This window comes from Acipenser ruthenus, chromosome 27 (assembly GCF_902713425.1).
Source record: "Acipenser ruthenus chromosome 27, fAciRut3.2 maternal haplotype, whole genome shotgun sequence".
NCBI lineage: Eukaryota > Metazoa > Chordata > Actinopteri > Acipenseriformes > Acipenseridae > Acipenser > Acipenser ruthenus.
In genome coordinates, this window is record NC_081215.1 from 19,736,703 (window position 1) to 19,751,453 (window position 14,751).

Here is a 14,751-nt window from a genome sequence, read left to right on the forward strand (position 1 = left end):
TAAAAGCTTGTCTTCACATAGCAGTAATAGACACTACAAGGACCTTTTAAAGTGTTATTTTCCACAGCTTTACTCGTATTAAGAGTATGTGAGCTGGGAATCCAGTGAACACTAACAAGGCCACACACACATACAATCCCATTTAAGTTTCTAGTACTGAACTGAGTGTCATACTCTGTAGACACAGACAATCACTCAAACACTTTCTTTCACTTGAGTGGCAGTGATGTGAACCTGCCCAGCCAACTCCCTCAGTGAAATGTTGCGGATTGAAATGTCAGAAGACCTTTATGTTAATAAAAAGCTTTACCTTGTAAACACTGCTTCCTCTGTTTTTCTGACACCTCTAACTATCTGCAGCCGGAGGAGCTGACCTTGCTTCTTATTCAGTTAAGGAGACATCAAGCTAAGATGGCAAGTGTGCGAAATGACACTCTTGTCCATCTGCAGCAGCATAATGGGTCAATCAAATCCACTCTCCAGGTCAGCTGCTGATTGGCTCATCTGCTGTGGCATTTGTACGCATCGTGGTGTTGCTTGTTCCGTGCTCCCTGGAGTTTTAATTCGATTGTGCAATGTATATGTTTTTCCATGTATTTTCATTTGTTAAACAGCAATGCTTGTGGCTTTATGGTATGTTTGTTGTGTGCTGCTGTGCCTTCATGACCGTCACTTTATTTGCTTTGATTGCTGGATATTCTCTACTTGGGTCCTTTTGTGGCTAAAGTGGTACAGACACTGTACTTCTGCTTGCCATTTATGCAACAAATGCAGAACAGAACGAAAAGAAGTGAGGAAATTTGGCAAGATTGCCTTTAGAAATCCGTGTGCTCTAGTAGGGCAAATTACATACATGCGTATATGCAAGGGATGTTCAAAACAACAGTTGTGAAAACAGCCCCATTCCTATAATTAAAATCTCACTTCAGCTTCATACAGTTAATTTGAACGTGTAAGGTGATAATAAGGTATTAAGGTCATACTGGGAGTAAATTTAGTTTTTTAAAGGATTATGTCTTTGTGTACATATAATGTCATGCCAGTCTGCAGTCACCCACATTATCACTTTATGAATCTGTTGCTGGCGCGCTGAAGGAGCATGGCGGCACACCCAAGGTGTTCATGCTGGAGAAAGCTGTGCTGACAAAGCTTTACCACAGTCGCCACTGCCGCCACTGTTCTTTCACCCTACTTTGCTGCTGTGCTATGCGATGGGATTTATAAAAATGTCATTGCTGTGACCATACTGTGGGGTCTTCTTACAGGCACATCTGTTTGTCATTACTGTAGGGAAATAGAAAACTGCCTATGTAATGAGACTGCAATAACGGGTTTAACCACAGAAAAAAGTCACATATGCTATCCATTCTATTTGACTTGATTAGACATTTGGTATATATAAGAAACCCTATTGTCTTTCAGTTTTATATCTTTCTACAGCTAGGTTAAGAAAGCCACATTGTTTATTGTTCATAATACTTCTTTATATAACTCAAACATCAGGGATCTCTGATGCTGCTGGTATGCTAAAATAAGATTTGCATTATAAGCTGCGATAAATGATGCAATATTCTGTAATTTCCCCCATGCTGATGATCGTTTAATGATGCAAGACACTTTTAAGCATCGCTGAATAATGAATTTTCCCTTTTCTTTAAAAACAACCAAAAAAAGCTTACCTAAAAACTGTATATAAAAGTAGTACTCAACATCACCCATGCTAGCACCGATTCTAAAACTGCATTTGACTCTACATTATTGCAGCTGGTTTTATTTGATTTGTTTTTCACCCCTCACTGAAGGCTGATGATACTTACATGCAACTGAAGAAGGACCTGGAGTATCTAGACTTGAAGGTGGGACCTGGCGTTTTTCAATGCCACTCCTCCTCCTCTCCATCTCTCTTCCTCTTCCTAACTATGTGTTACTCACTTGTAGTCTTCTCTCTCTCATATTCTTTCTACTTCTAGGGTAGATGCAATACTTATTTCTCTAGAGGTCTAGTTCCATCTTTCATGATAGACTGAGTAGTCCGGGGCCCTCTGGTGGAAAAAAGTAGCCTAGAGCAAATACAAACAAAATTACTGGTAGTGTCCCTGTTTCAAAACTAACACAATAACAGCTTTGGGTGTAAGTTGTTTAATAGGAACACTTTGAGTTTTGTAGCTTTGGATACAGAGAAGTCTTAGAGCTGGTGAATGTTGTGTACACAGGTAAATGAGCAAAGGTTCCTGAACAGGCAACCTACCATTTACAGATGTATAATACCTACGGATAACCTGCCTCAAATTAGTAATTCAATTTAATGAATTCATTAATGTATTTATTTATTGAAGCACAATTATGTTTCTAAATTCAGAGGCTTAGACAGTACATTTATATCAGATTATAACAACCTATTTATGTAATAAACTGTATACTGCCAGTGGCCTGTAACACTTTCTCATGATAAATAGCTTATTTTCCCTAAAGCTGAAGCTTGTGATTTATGATACATTGAGTAACTACTAATAGTAAGCATTATGAATGTTTCATTTAGGTGTGAAAAAACTTGATATCCCACAATTTCAGATTACCCCATTCTTGCGTCATGTTTCCATCATAAAACTATTTAATGTAAGATGGAAAGGGTTATGATAGAACAGCCCTTTAACATTTCAGTATTTCATTTATTTAAATATCAATAAACACAAAAAGATGCTAAAAACATGTTCAGTTACAGTATGTTATAATGTAGACACAAAAAATGAATGCAGTGCTGTCTCGCTCATTTACATTTGTGCTCATGCATTATACCTATAAGTATGGCTCACACATTACAAAGTTGTAGTTTAGGTGGATTCTTAAACAGTACAGAAACACAAAGTCCAAATGATCATCAACACTGTAAATAGTCATGTCAGCCATGACTATCTACCTGTAAACCTGAAATGAAATAGACATGTTTTGTAATAATGATTTCTTCCCAGGGTCCATTGCTCATTCTTGAATCACCCAGTATACTGGCTCATTATAAAGTTTGTTGTCCACTTTGCCAAACAAAAGAAAACAAAATCTGAAGGATGTGATCTATCATGTGTTGTGTGTCTTTGCGAAATTTCCATTTTCCTGTGGCTTTTAATGTTCTCACTATGAAGGAACCAATTTTGCCCATATCAAATAGTTCTAGAAATAACATAGTGTATAGGTGACTGTCTTATGACCTGTGAATTTCCACAGCAGCATTGCAATGTGGCCAGCAGACTTTGTATATATTTATATAGAATAAAAAAGTCACAATTATGTGATTTGTCATTTTGAACTCTTACAATATCATAAATTTTACAGTCCTTGGACTACTATAAGAACAAAATGCATGACACTGGAGTCTTCAATCGATCTAAACAGAAGAGGAACTAAATCATTAAATTAAGTCCCATTTGTACCAAGGTTAAGACAATCAAGTGAATAACTGCATGTGAGCATGTCTGTAAAACAATGTATAAAGCCAGTGAGGATCTTGTTTTATTGTTTTTAAATTGAGCTATATTTAGATCAATTGAATAGAATCCACTGTCTTTTATAACTAGATGTTTCTATTTTTGTTTGAAACAGATTAGAAATATTGAACCTTTGATCATCATGGTTCACAATGTGTTACACAACTCTGCACAAGGTTTACGGCCCTGTTTAAACGTAAGGATGTTTGCAAAAAAAAAAAAAAAAAAAAAATGTGTGACCATTTCATTGCTTACTGGAAACCGTGATGCATTTTTACAGCACATAACTGTCTGAGGTCTTAATTGATATCTCGGCACAATTACACAGCTTCTTGTGGGTAAAATATGTTGTTGGCTCTTTCTGTGCATAATGGCATTGTGTTTAAGTGTGTTGTATTGAGTTGCATTTTGAATATTCTTGCTATTTAAGAAGACACGATAGTGCATGTGCTAAGCATTGGACTAATGTGGGCATTTGTATTAGTTAGTAATAAGAGCATAACATTCTTTTTATGTACATTTGCTCTTGCATATTGGTATACAGGGTATCAGTCTGTGTACTGTTCCAGTGCTTGTTTGAGTGTCTGAGTTAATGTGTAGGAGTCTCCTTGAAATGTATTATTAAAACAAAAATAACAAAAGTGCACACGGATATGACAGATCTTGTTTCAGTGTGTGAACATAAACATTTAATTAATGCCATCTTGTTTTTAATTCAAAGATTTTGAAAAATAATTTCTAAAGTTACCTTCAATGAATCACCACCATTAAACATGCAATGACATCACTGGGGATTTTTTTTGGGGGGGAGATGGGACAGCATTTACACCCTGCCAGTGTTTTTAATAAGGGGAGTGTCGACAGGAGAAATTTCAGTGTAATGTGTAAAATGTCCAGCAGGTGGGGTTGAAAAAAAGGTCTCAGCTGTTAGGTTTTAGGTAGTATGTGGGAAAGCTTTTCTGTCAGTATTTGCTGTCTCCAATCTAACATTTACACTGAAATGATAAATTCACTCTGAGGTAAAACACTGATAGGTGGATTACACCCCTCAAACAAAAAATCACAGTGCCACTAAACTCATGTGATATTCACAATCTGTCAACATTTTAAGGAGATAAAATACGACTTGTATTTCATAAATAAAAATGGCTTTTTTTTTTCAAATTTCTATGATTTACAGAAGACTTGGATTAGATCAAAGTTGCACTACTGACATCCATTGTCACTTTAGTGCTGCTATGTTTTTTATTTTATTATAGTTGGGTGGATATCAATATAAACCTTTTATCTAAGCATCATTTTGAAAGCCCTTCTTGAGTTCCTTTGTATTGGCTTTTGCTCCATTTTGTGTATTGCATACCTTATTGTTGTAGTATTTCCAGCAACCTCATTACTGAATACATGCGTTGCCCGTTCAAGGGTTTTATTCTAATGTCATGCAAGTCTGTGGTTGTATTTAATTGGACTCTGCTCTAGTATTTTGTTTTGAGAAATAATTAAAATTAGGTTAATATTTGTGTTCCCTTGTTTCCCAAGGTGTCAGGGCGTGATTCCTTTAAAGACAGATCTGCAAAACCTGTTAGAATTGCTGAAAGTGATGTGGATGTAAGTATGAAATACGGTACAGTTTAACTAATGTAAAGCAAAATGGATTCAAGTGGAATACCTTTGCTAATTTCTAAGATGTATTGCTTCCATTTTAATGTACAGCTGTGGCCAAAAGTATTGCATCACCCTACAGAATTGTATCAAATTTTGCTTCATAAAGTCAAATAAAACCTGCTCAATAATGTTACCTAACATATTGAATTACATACCGCTTTGTAGTTTTCCATATACTTAACAGAAAACGAAAAAAATGTGACATTTCAAAGTCTAACAAGTAGTAAGTACTACTATTGTGGCTTCCGATAGACTTTTACAATATAATTTTGTAGTTTCTTTGATTAAATAATTTTGATCTTTTATTCAACATCATGTTCATATCATTTTTTATTTTATTTTTTTTATTATGTCTCAATCCTAAAATTCTAGGATGATGCAAAATCTTTGGCCATAGCTGTATTTGCAAATATGCTGCTACAGATAAACATTGTGAAACAGAATAAAATAATGTTGTCTGTTATTGCAGAAAGAATAATAATAGAAATACATTAGAAGGATTTAAAATAATCTGATTCTTTTAAATGTTTGCCAGCAATGCCTGGTGTATTACAAGAGAGCTTTAATCAACATCTATCATATAAAATAAACTGCTCCAGATACCACTCACTGTATTGACCTATCATGCCGGTTGCATTACAAACAAAGCAACAAATGTGCTCAAATTTGCATCATATTCCCAAGATGGTATTCCCAGGATACTATCCCCAAGGATCTGTTCTTGGGCCCCTTCTCTTCAATATTTACATGCTTCCGTCAGGTCACCTCATCCACAAACACAGCCTCATGTTTCACTCCTATGCTGACGACACCCAGCTCTTCTTAAAACTCGACCCTGGAAGCCCCTCTGCCATGGTCCGGCTCTCGGCTTGCATTCAAGACATCGAGGCCTGGATGTCTGCCAATTTTCTTCAGCTGAACATCAGCAAATCTGAACTCCATCTAGTAGGATCTAAAACTCATCTTAAGAATCTCAGTATAGCTGCCCTGAACCTTGGAAACTGTCTGCTGCTGCCTTCCCCAACAGTACGAAGCTTTGGTGTACTTCTTGACAGCAACCTCTCCTTTGATGCCCACATCTCCTCCGTGGTCAAATCTTCCTTCTACCATCTTCGAAACATCTCCAAAGTCCATCCCTACCTTTTCCCTCACGGATGCGGAGATACTTTGTCATGCATTTGTCTCCTCTCGACTCGACTACTGCAACTCTCTATATGGTGGTCACCCGGCACGCACCATAAACCGACTGCAACTAGTCCAGAATGCCGCTGCCAGGATCCTTATCAGATGTAAAAAACATGATCACATCACCCCCCGTCTTGCCCAGCTGCACTGGCTACCTGTAAAGTTCAGGATTATTTTCAAAACTCTCCTGCTCACCTAGAATGCCCTTCATCACACAGGTCTCGAGTACCTCCTCAACCTGCTGACCCGCTATGTCCCTGCCCGCAAGCTGAGGTCCTCCGACTCTGGTCTGCTTGTTATCCCCAAGCAAAAGTGCACCACACTTGGAGAACGCTTGTTTAGCTTCATGGCTCTGACTCTCTGGAACTTTCTCCCAGCTTTGGTGTGTGATGCTCCCACCGTCGCTCGCTTTAAATCAACTCTCAAGACCCACCTGTTCTCTCTTGCTTTCCATGCTCTTTAAGCCAGATATCTGCTATTAGCTGCTGTGTTGTTGCTACTATTTCATGTATTATGCATTTTTCACTATTTAATGTATTATAAATGTTTTTTTACTGTATATCATGTATTATGCATTTCTCTATATTTAAAGTATTGTTACTGCATCTTGTAAAGCGCTTTGTGATGGTGGTCCACTATGAAAGGTGCTATATAAAATAGATTGATTGATTGATATCTGTAAACAGATGTACATGCACTTTAATATGTCCCCAGATTGTGTAACTCTCATACTGTGCTTAAGAATGTGTACATCCGGCTTCATCAAAATCAGATCAGAGGTTCTCCAGGTGCATGTAGTGTAAACGTGTGACATGCAGACAAATGTACAAAAAGCGACTCTTACATATGTCCCCCAAATCCAATGCTCCCAATCATTTATGTTAAATAATGTTTATACCGAGTTTCATCCCAGCATACGTACGACTGCCTCCACTGTATCCCAGTCAGGATTGGCTAATGGGAGGATCTAATCCGCACACAGATAGCCAGCCGCTTGAAATAACATCAAATAGCAAATGTATTTTTCAGCTTTCAATTTAAAGAGAAAAAAATATGTCAAGGGATTTCTATTTTAGCTGCTTTAATTTTTCAGTTTGATCTTTGATACTTATTTTTATTTTTTCAAAGGTAAACAAAGTTTGAAGTGTTGGTTTTCTGTGATAACATTGCTTCGTTTCACCATTTAAATACATGTCCAAATGGTAAATAAGTAATATGAAGGATGATGTATAATAATAATAAAAAAATAAGTATTTCATCAATAAATAATTTTGCTCAGAAGAGACCACTTCCTATAAATAAAAAATATAAGAAATATAACAAGACCCAGAATCTAAGTAAAGAAAGTTCAAAATAAAGAAACAAATTGTAACAACCTACTGCAAAGGAAAAATAAATAATAAAAAAACTTATATTTTCCTCACTTCAAACCTAATAACAAAAAAACACATTCTTAACAGATAATACTGTACAAATCAAGTAAAAAGAAAAAGTACTGATACATATAGTAAGTGTTTCATTGCCATTTATCTGGCAATGCTGCCAAAGACTCTCATATAACAATATGTAGTAACAACAAAAAACATTGATGCTGGATTTACTGTAGAAGATTACTTGCATATTACTTTAGTTTATTGTACTTTAACAAAAAGCCATAGTGTTTTTATGTATTATTGTTAGGCATTTTTACTGAAATTACATACCATTAAGTACCAAATTTAATTTATTTGAACACAAGCTGTATTTATGTAATTTGATACATTACATTTAGACATTCTGAGTCAGTTATCATACCAATATAGTTGGTATAAAATAAAATTAAAATACAGTTAAAAATTACAAAGTAACCTGTCCTCAAATGACACCCTTTAATATTTGGAATCGTGCTACACGTTGAGATGTTCTTTTGTTTGTAGGCAAAGTTAAGCCGGTTGTGTGAACAAGACAAGACCCTCCAGGACCTGGAAGCCAAGATAAGGATACTGAAGGAAGACAAGGTAGCTTTTTTTATCTGTCTTGAGAAATCTTTAAGCACTTTCATGGGTAGGACTGTAGTACACACAGCTAGTCACTGAGTCCGAGAACTTTTGACATTATGTGATTGCGCAGCCCAAAGAGACAGATGATAGGCACTACCTGAAGGAGATGAGAAGGATGCTTTTGGACTGTCATTACCAGAAATTAGGATGTTAAGAAAAAAAAGGGTAATCCTCCAGCAAGCCACTAGCAACCCTGAGTGTGACCATTGTTCCAACAGGATAAGCTCGAGTCCGTTTTAGACGTGTCCCACAGGCAGATGGAGCAGTACAAAGAGCAGCCAGCCCATGCAGAAAAAATAGCCTGCCAACAAAGACTTCTGCAAGAGGACCTGGTTCAGATCAGAGCCGAGATATCCAGAATCTCAACGGTAAGCCTCGAAACACCATTGTGTTGGATTCACCGACATGGTGATACCCTGAAATGTTCTTTGTTATTTTCGGTCTGACATTGACTGACTGTATCTTGCAGGAAATGGAAAATGCCTGGAGTGAATATGGGAAGCTGGAAATGGATGTTGACCAGCTGGGAGAAGTGCTACAGGAACAAATGAACAGAACAATTCTCTCTCAGGTCTGCATTTCTTAGGATAGGGTTGTAGTATCATGACCTGCCACTGTATTTTATCACTTGCTCTATAATGCTGCTTTTAAAAGTATAAATACATTATTTATAAAGTATACCTGGTAGTTGTGGGTTTAGAGTGGTGTGGTTTGAATATCAACTAAAAATAGATGTTTATACCGATAACTCGTTAGATTGCTTTAGCACCAAGGTGTTTATTTTTGCATTAACAGTTGACAACTTCTTTAAAGCAGGAAAAATCACAAATGCAGAAGGATTTATGGAGGATTGAGGATGTGATGGCAGGCCTCAGTTCGAGTAAAGCCAATTATAAATTTACCATTGATTCTGTTCAAAATCCAGGTGAGAGACTGAGAATGCTGCGCTATAGCACCTTCACAAAGTTGTATTGCTTGTGATAGATGTATGAAGTTAGTTCTGTATTGCTTACACCATGCATTCCAACTAGTATTGTGTTATGTATAACATTATCAGTTCTATCATGCAAAAACTACAACCGATTATTTTTACCACTATGCAGTAGAGGTGCCAACTTCTCATTTTAGCACTGTATTGGAATGAATAAGAACCACCCTTTTTCCAACCAAAATCAGAAGTGTCTGGAAGTGCTTGTATGTCTGGAAGGTTGGCTGCTCTGCGTTATGCATACATTGACAGATCTCATTGTTCATGGCAATCGTTACTAGATGTTCTCTTGTCTCCCCAGAAAGACAAATTGTGCCTTCAATGTCATCGCTATCAGTGCCTTCGTTGTCCATGTGTGTCTCTGAGCTGGAGAGTAGATCGTTCATGCAGCGCAGCCCCCAGCTGAGTCCTTCAGTGGAGACGAGGCTGCAGCCACAGAAGCAGCTCAGACCTCAGCCTCACATGCTGCAGCTACAGAACCTCCAACCTCAGTCACTCTTTAAACCTGTGCCAAAGCTGGTACGTTTAATCTCCAATATCCTAAATATAGTTCCCTAGCTTTTCCATGGTGCCGTGTCGGCTATAGCAGCGCAACAATTTCTACAAATTGCTTGTTGCCAGCCCCACTTGCACCGTGTCAAAACGTTCTGTGGTTTCCAGGCAGAGGAAGAGGCTCCCCCCAGGCCGCCCTTGCCGTACATCTACAGCCCTGATGATCAGCCTCCTGCTGTACCTCCCCTTCCCAAAGAGGCTTCAGTCATCAGGCACACGTCGGTGCGGGGCCTGAAGCGCCAGTCCGACGAGAGGAAGAAAGACCGAGAATTCGGGCAGTATGTGAACGGGGACTATAAGGTGTGTGTCTTAGGTTCTGTTTACTGTTCAGGCTGCAGCTCTGTCTCTCTTAAGGCATCAGTGCTCACTTATGGAAATGTTATTTTTTTTATGTCATGTCGTTTACATTATCTTGCTGAAACACAGTTGATGAAGTTTCTAATTGAGCAAAAAATATCTCTTGTTCAAAAAATCATACAGGTGTTATGTAAAAAAATATATATATTACAGCATTGTCAGAAATGGTTTCACTTTGGAATTTTTGAACCTGTAGGTAGAACTGCGATCGTACATGAGCGAACCTGAACTTATCAACATAGGAAGTGACCCCAGTCAGTTAAGCATAGGAGCCTCTGGTCCTGACAGTGGGTACCAGACATTGCCGAACAGAGGTGAGCTTAAACCTCCTTCTTCTACTAAGCTTTGAGAAAGCCTTTTTTTTTCATAAATTTAGTCTTTGCCAATTATTTTTATTATTTTTCTCCCAATTTGGAATGGCCAATTATTTTATTATGCTCAGCTCACCGCTACCACCCCTGTGCTGACTCGGGAGGACGACGACGAACACACACTGTCCTCCGAAGCGTGTGCCGTCAGCCGACCGCTTTTTTTCACACTGCGGACTCACCATGCAGCCACCCAAGAGCTACAGCGTCGGAGGACAACACAGCTCTCGGGCAGCTTACAGGCAAGCCCGCAGGCGCCCAGCCAGACTACAGGGGTCGCTGGTGCGCGGTGAGCTGAGGACACCCTGGCTGACCTAACCCTCCCTCCCCCCGGGCGACGCTCGGCCAATTGAGCGCCGCCCCCTGGGAGCTCCCGTCCTCGGTCAGCAAAGGAATAGCCTGGACTCGAACTCGCGACGTCCAGACTATATGGCGCATCCTGCACTCTACGCAAGTTTTTTTTACTGGATGCGCCACTCGGGAGCCAAAGAAAGCCTTCTTTTAAGACAAATGGGAATGTGGTTGAAATCACTTTTTTTCTTTTTTTAATTCTGTTAAGGACTGTCAGGCTCAACTTCAAGACTTAACCAGTCAACAAATATTTCTTCTTATGTAACTCTTCGAAGAGGAGTTGCTACATCTGGTCTGAAGGTGAGAACTTAGAGGAATAAAGCAGTCAATTGCATTGATTGTAACAGTGATGTATGTTCTGTACATGGAGGTGGGGGGGTGGGTGCTTTCAGATTGTGTTCTATTAAAGCCACCAATTTTAAAATTATGCTTGTGTGTTTATTGTGACTTTGAAAGACAGCAAATGTTATGGCAAATGTGTTTCTCTAAAAAATAAATAAACATGTTCCAGTACCGGTATATATTTTTTTTAATTATTTAGTGTTTTTTTTTTTTTTGCTTTGTTTGCAATCTGCATAGGAAAGACCAAAGAGTGCCTTGGAGCGCCTTTACTCTGGAGATCAGCAAAAGGGCCGGATGACTGCGGAAGAACAACTGGAACGAATGAAGAGGCACCAGAAGGCACTGGTCCGGGAACGCAAGAGGACACTGAGCCAGGGAGAGCACCTGTCCATCTCGTCACGCTCCTCCTCACGACCTCTCTCTGTGGATGTGGGCTCAGTACGTTAGAACCAAAAGAAACCTGCACTACACTGCTTAACTGTGTTTGATGTTTTTTTTAGGGAGAGCAATAGGCACGAAAAGACTAAATTGTAATTTGAAAAGATAATATATTAATACGGTAATAATAATAGTAGTAAAGAATCGGTTACACTAGCACAAGTATTAATAGTAACTGTGAAAGAAAGTAGATGATTCTAGCTGGCACTGCAGGTAAGCTGGTTTGTGGGATGTGGCCTATGCATTGATGGGGTGATGGAACATGTTTTGTAAAGTGGGTTTTGGATCCAAGTTCTGTTTTGCGTTGATAGAGGTTAATTGTGAAGGTGCTTTACAGTTACTGTACAGTAAGGAACTCAAGCCTTTTGGAACCTTCTGATATATATATATATAAAAAAAGAACATAAAATGAAAAGTTTGAAATTGAAAATAGTTCAAATTGAAATTAACCTTTTTTTTAAATAAATAAAATAATGGAATCCATTGAAAACTAATATATATATATATATATATATATATATATATATATATATATATATGTGTATATATATGTATGTGTATATATATATATATATATGTATATGTGTGTGTATATATATATATATATATATATATATATATATATAGAGGTCATAACATAATTACATTTTTTTTTTTTTTTTTTTTTTTTTTTAAATAAATAACATTGGGCCAGGGGGCTTTCAAGTTTGACAGATATATCCTGGAAGTTTCCAGTAAGGCTCAGAGACCTTTTGCTAAGATAACCAGCACTGGCTTATATTGGGTTCAGGTGGTGAAAGAATGATTTTCATCTTTTTTTGCCATTATGGTGCCTGTAATTGGAGCAGTTATCCAGCTACTGTGCCGTTATATATATATATATAGAGAGAGAGAGAGAGAGAGAGAGAGGTTTTTATTGCAGCTTGTAGTGTTTCTCTCTGCTGTAGCTGTCACCATGCACACCTCCTGTCCTGCTCCCAAACCATTGCACAAGCTCTCTGGCTTAAAGTCTCACTCATTTCATCTTTCCCAGGCTTCCTAATGTTGAATCTGTTATAACAACATCTAACAGGACCTCCCTATTTCACCAGGCATCATTGTGTTCCTTGTAGTTGCTCAGTGTCAAGTTCGCTGTATTTTTATTTGGTCCGTCCAATAACAAGCACTTATATTTCCCAAACCACATATTCCTGCTTTTTATAGGAAAACAAAAAGGCCACAAATACAGTATGCCTTGCCAGAGCCTGCTGTATAATTATATTTATATATACAGTGTATTATTTATATAGAGAATGTACATGTGCTTACTTACATGCTTACTGAAACCCTGGCATACAATGACATATACGCCATAGTTTGTTTTTTTACTTTGCTTTTAACATTATGTTGCATAAATATACTTGTAACCTTGCTGTTACAAGATGATTGTACTCATTAACTTTAGTTATGTTATATAGGTAAATCTTAGATTCAGCAGTAAAACCGATGAAGGGTTGCCCTTCGATTTTAAAAACCATGGTACGATTAATAATAAACACTAATCCAGTGGATTCTAACAAAGAGCATAATTTATTAGCTATTAGTATTATGTATTTTGTTATATATATATATATATATATATATATATATATATATATATATATATATATATATATATATATATATATAACTAAAGGCAAATCAATAGGAAGAAAATGCACCCTGTACAAACCAATTTGGTTGTTGGCGTGTGCCCTTTTGTAATCTGCCTGTACTGTTAACAATGGTTTTTGTAAGTATAACATTTCGTGTACAAATCAATGTCATACAATACCCCCATAAACTGGGTGACTAATTATTAATTCAACTTGAAATGAAATACAAATTACTCAGATTTTCCATTTTTAATGTAGAAACTTCCACTTAAAAAAAATAAATACACAAATAAAATCCTTTGCTAATACAAAATGACCTGATTTTTTATTATTATTATTTATTATTATTATTATTATTATTATTATTATTATTATTGGTGTTACGTTTTCATTTTTGTCAATATTCAGTGTCGTCTACTGGTCACAATGATGCCTGGGATTGAAATAGAAAAAGATTCAAATGAACAATATTCATAAGACATGAGACAGAACTCCACAGAACAGACAGACTGTACCACAAATGCTTGTTCCAAACATTGAGTCTCAATTAGAAAAAATAAAAGGAAACCAAACATTTATTGTAGCTTGTAGAGCTTGAGCACCGTGCGTATGGTTTTTTTATTCTGAAGGCCTTGTCACTGCAAACATTTGTTTATTGTATTCTATGGAATCATATAGGGAAAAGCTTACAATCCTGTGTTTTTGCACATCCCTGGCAATCACTTTAACTTGTGTAAACTGATCTAAGCAGGGATTATTCAATGCTAAAGAGGCTCAACACAGCTACACATGGGTGTAGGTGTGTGTGAGATTGTGTAGTTGTGTGTGGCAGTAGCATTTGTGTACTTGGCAGGTGAAGTCTTCAGAGGTTTAATATTTACACATCTACAGGTCACAGTGTTAATCACCTCAAACTGATTATAGCTAATAATGCCTTGTGCGTTTTGCAGTATTAAGTCAGGAGTAGAAAGAAAAATCATGCCAGCAATACAATGGCCCTTCTATATATTTCTTTCTTAATCTAAAAAGTAAAAAAAAAAAAAATCACAAAACAATATTTTAACAAGTGATGCAGTGCTTGAAATGGTAGCCTAATTGCTTCTGGCAACAAACAAAAAAAAAACTTCCATGGCATCTGTATGATGCAATAGTCCATTTAGACCAATACACCACTTATGTCCTCTGCCAAGTTGCACAGGATATGAGATCTGACTCTGCAGATTGGATGGTTACCATATTTCACTTCAGATCACCATCCTGCTTCCCTGATTACCGTATATTAAGTGAGTTGTCAGAAGTAAACTGAATAGGAATGCATGTCAGTGTATTTTGTTTTATCTTATGAAAAGGTGTAGC

At 37.3% G+C, this 14,751-nt stretch overlaps 1 protein-coding gene across 13 annotated transcripts in view; it reads left to right on the forward strand.

Annotated features, from left to right (window-relative positions):
• Window positions 1-14,751, forward strand: part of LOC117432044 (pleckstrin homology domain-containing family A member 7-like) — a 113,216-nt gene that overhangs the window by 90,221 nt on the left and 8,244 nt on the right. For 6 of the 13 annotated variants that reach the window (XM_059001800.1, XM_059001805.1, XM_059001804.1 and 3 more), the window contains 12 exons: window positions 1,803-1,856; window positions 3,595-3,675; window positions 5,016-5,084; window positions 8,243-8,323; window positions 8,584-8,733; window positions 8,835-8,936; window positions 9,161-9,290; window positions 9,655-9,872; window positions 10,014-10,205; window positions 10,459-10,576; window positions 11,190-11,281; window positions 11,561-11,761. In XM_059001800.1, coding sequence (XP_058857783.1) covers window positions 1,803-1,856; window positions 3,595-3,675; window positions 5,016-5,084; window positions 8,243-8,323; window positions 8,584-8,733; window positions 8,835-8,936; window positions 9,161-9,290; window positions 9,655-9,872; window positions 10,014-10,205; window positions 10,459-10,576; window positions 11,190-11,281; window positions 11,561-11,761 — 1,488 coding nt within the window. Of the gene's footprint in view, window positions 1-360; window positions 484-1,802; window positions 1,857-3,594; window positions 3,676-5,015; window positions 5,085-8,242; window positions 8,324-8,583; window positions 8,734-8,834; window positions 8,937-9,160; window positions 9,291-9,654; window positions 9,873-10,013; window positions 10,206-10,458; window positions 10,577-11,189; window positions 11,282-11,560; window positions 11,762-14,751 lie in introns of all 13 variants that reach the window. The other 7 variants (XM_059001802.1, XM_059001803.1, XM_059001801.1 and 4 more) reach the window with 7 other exon arrangements.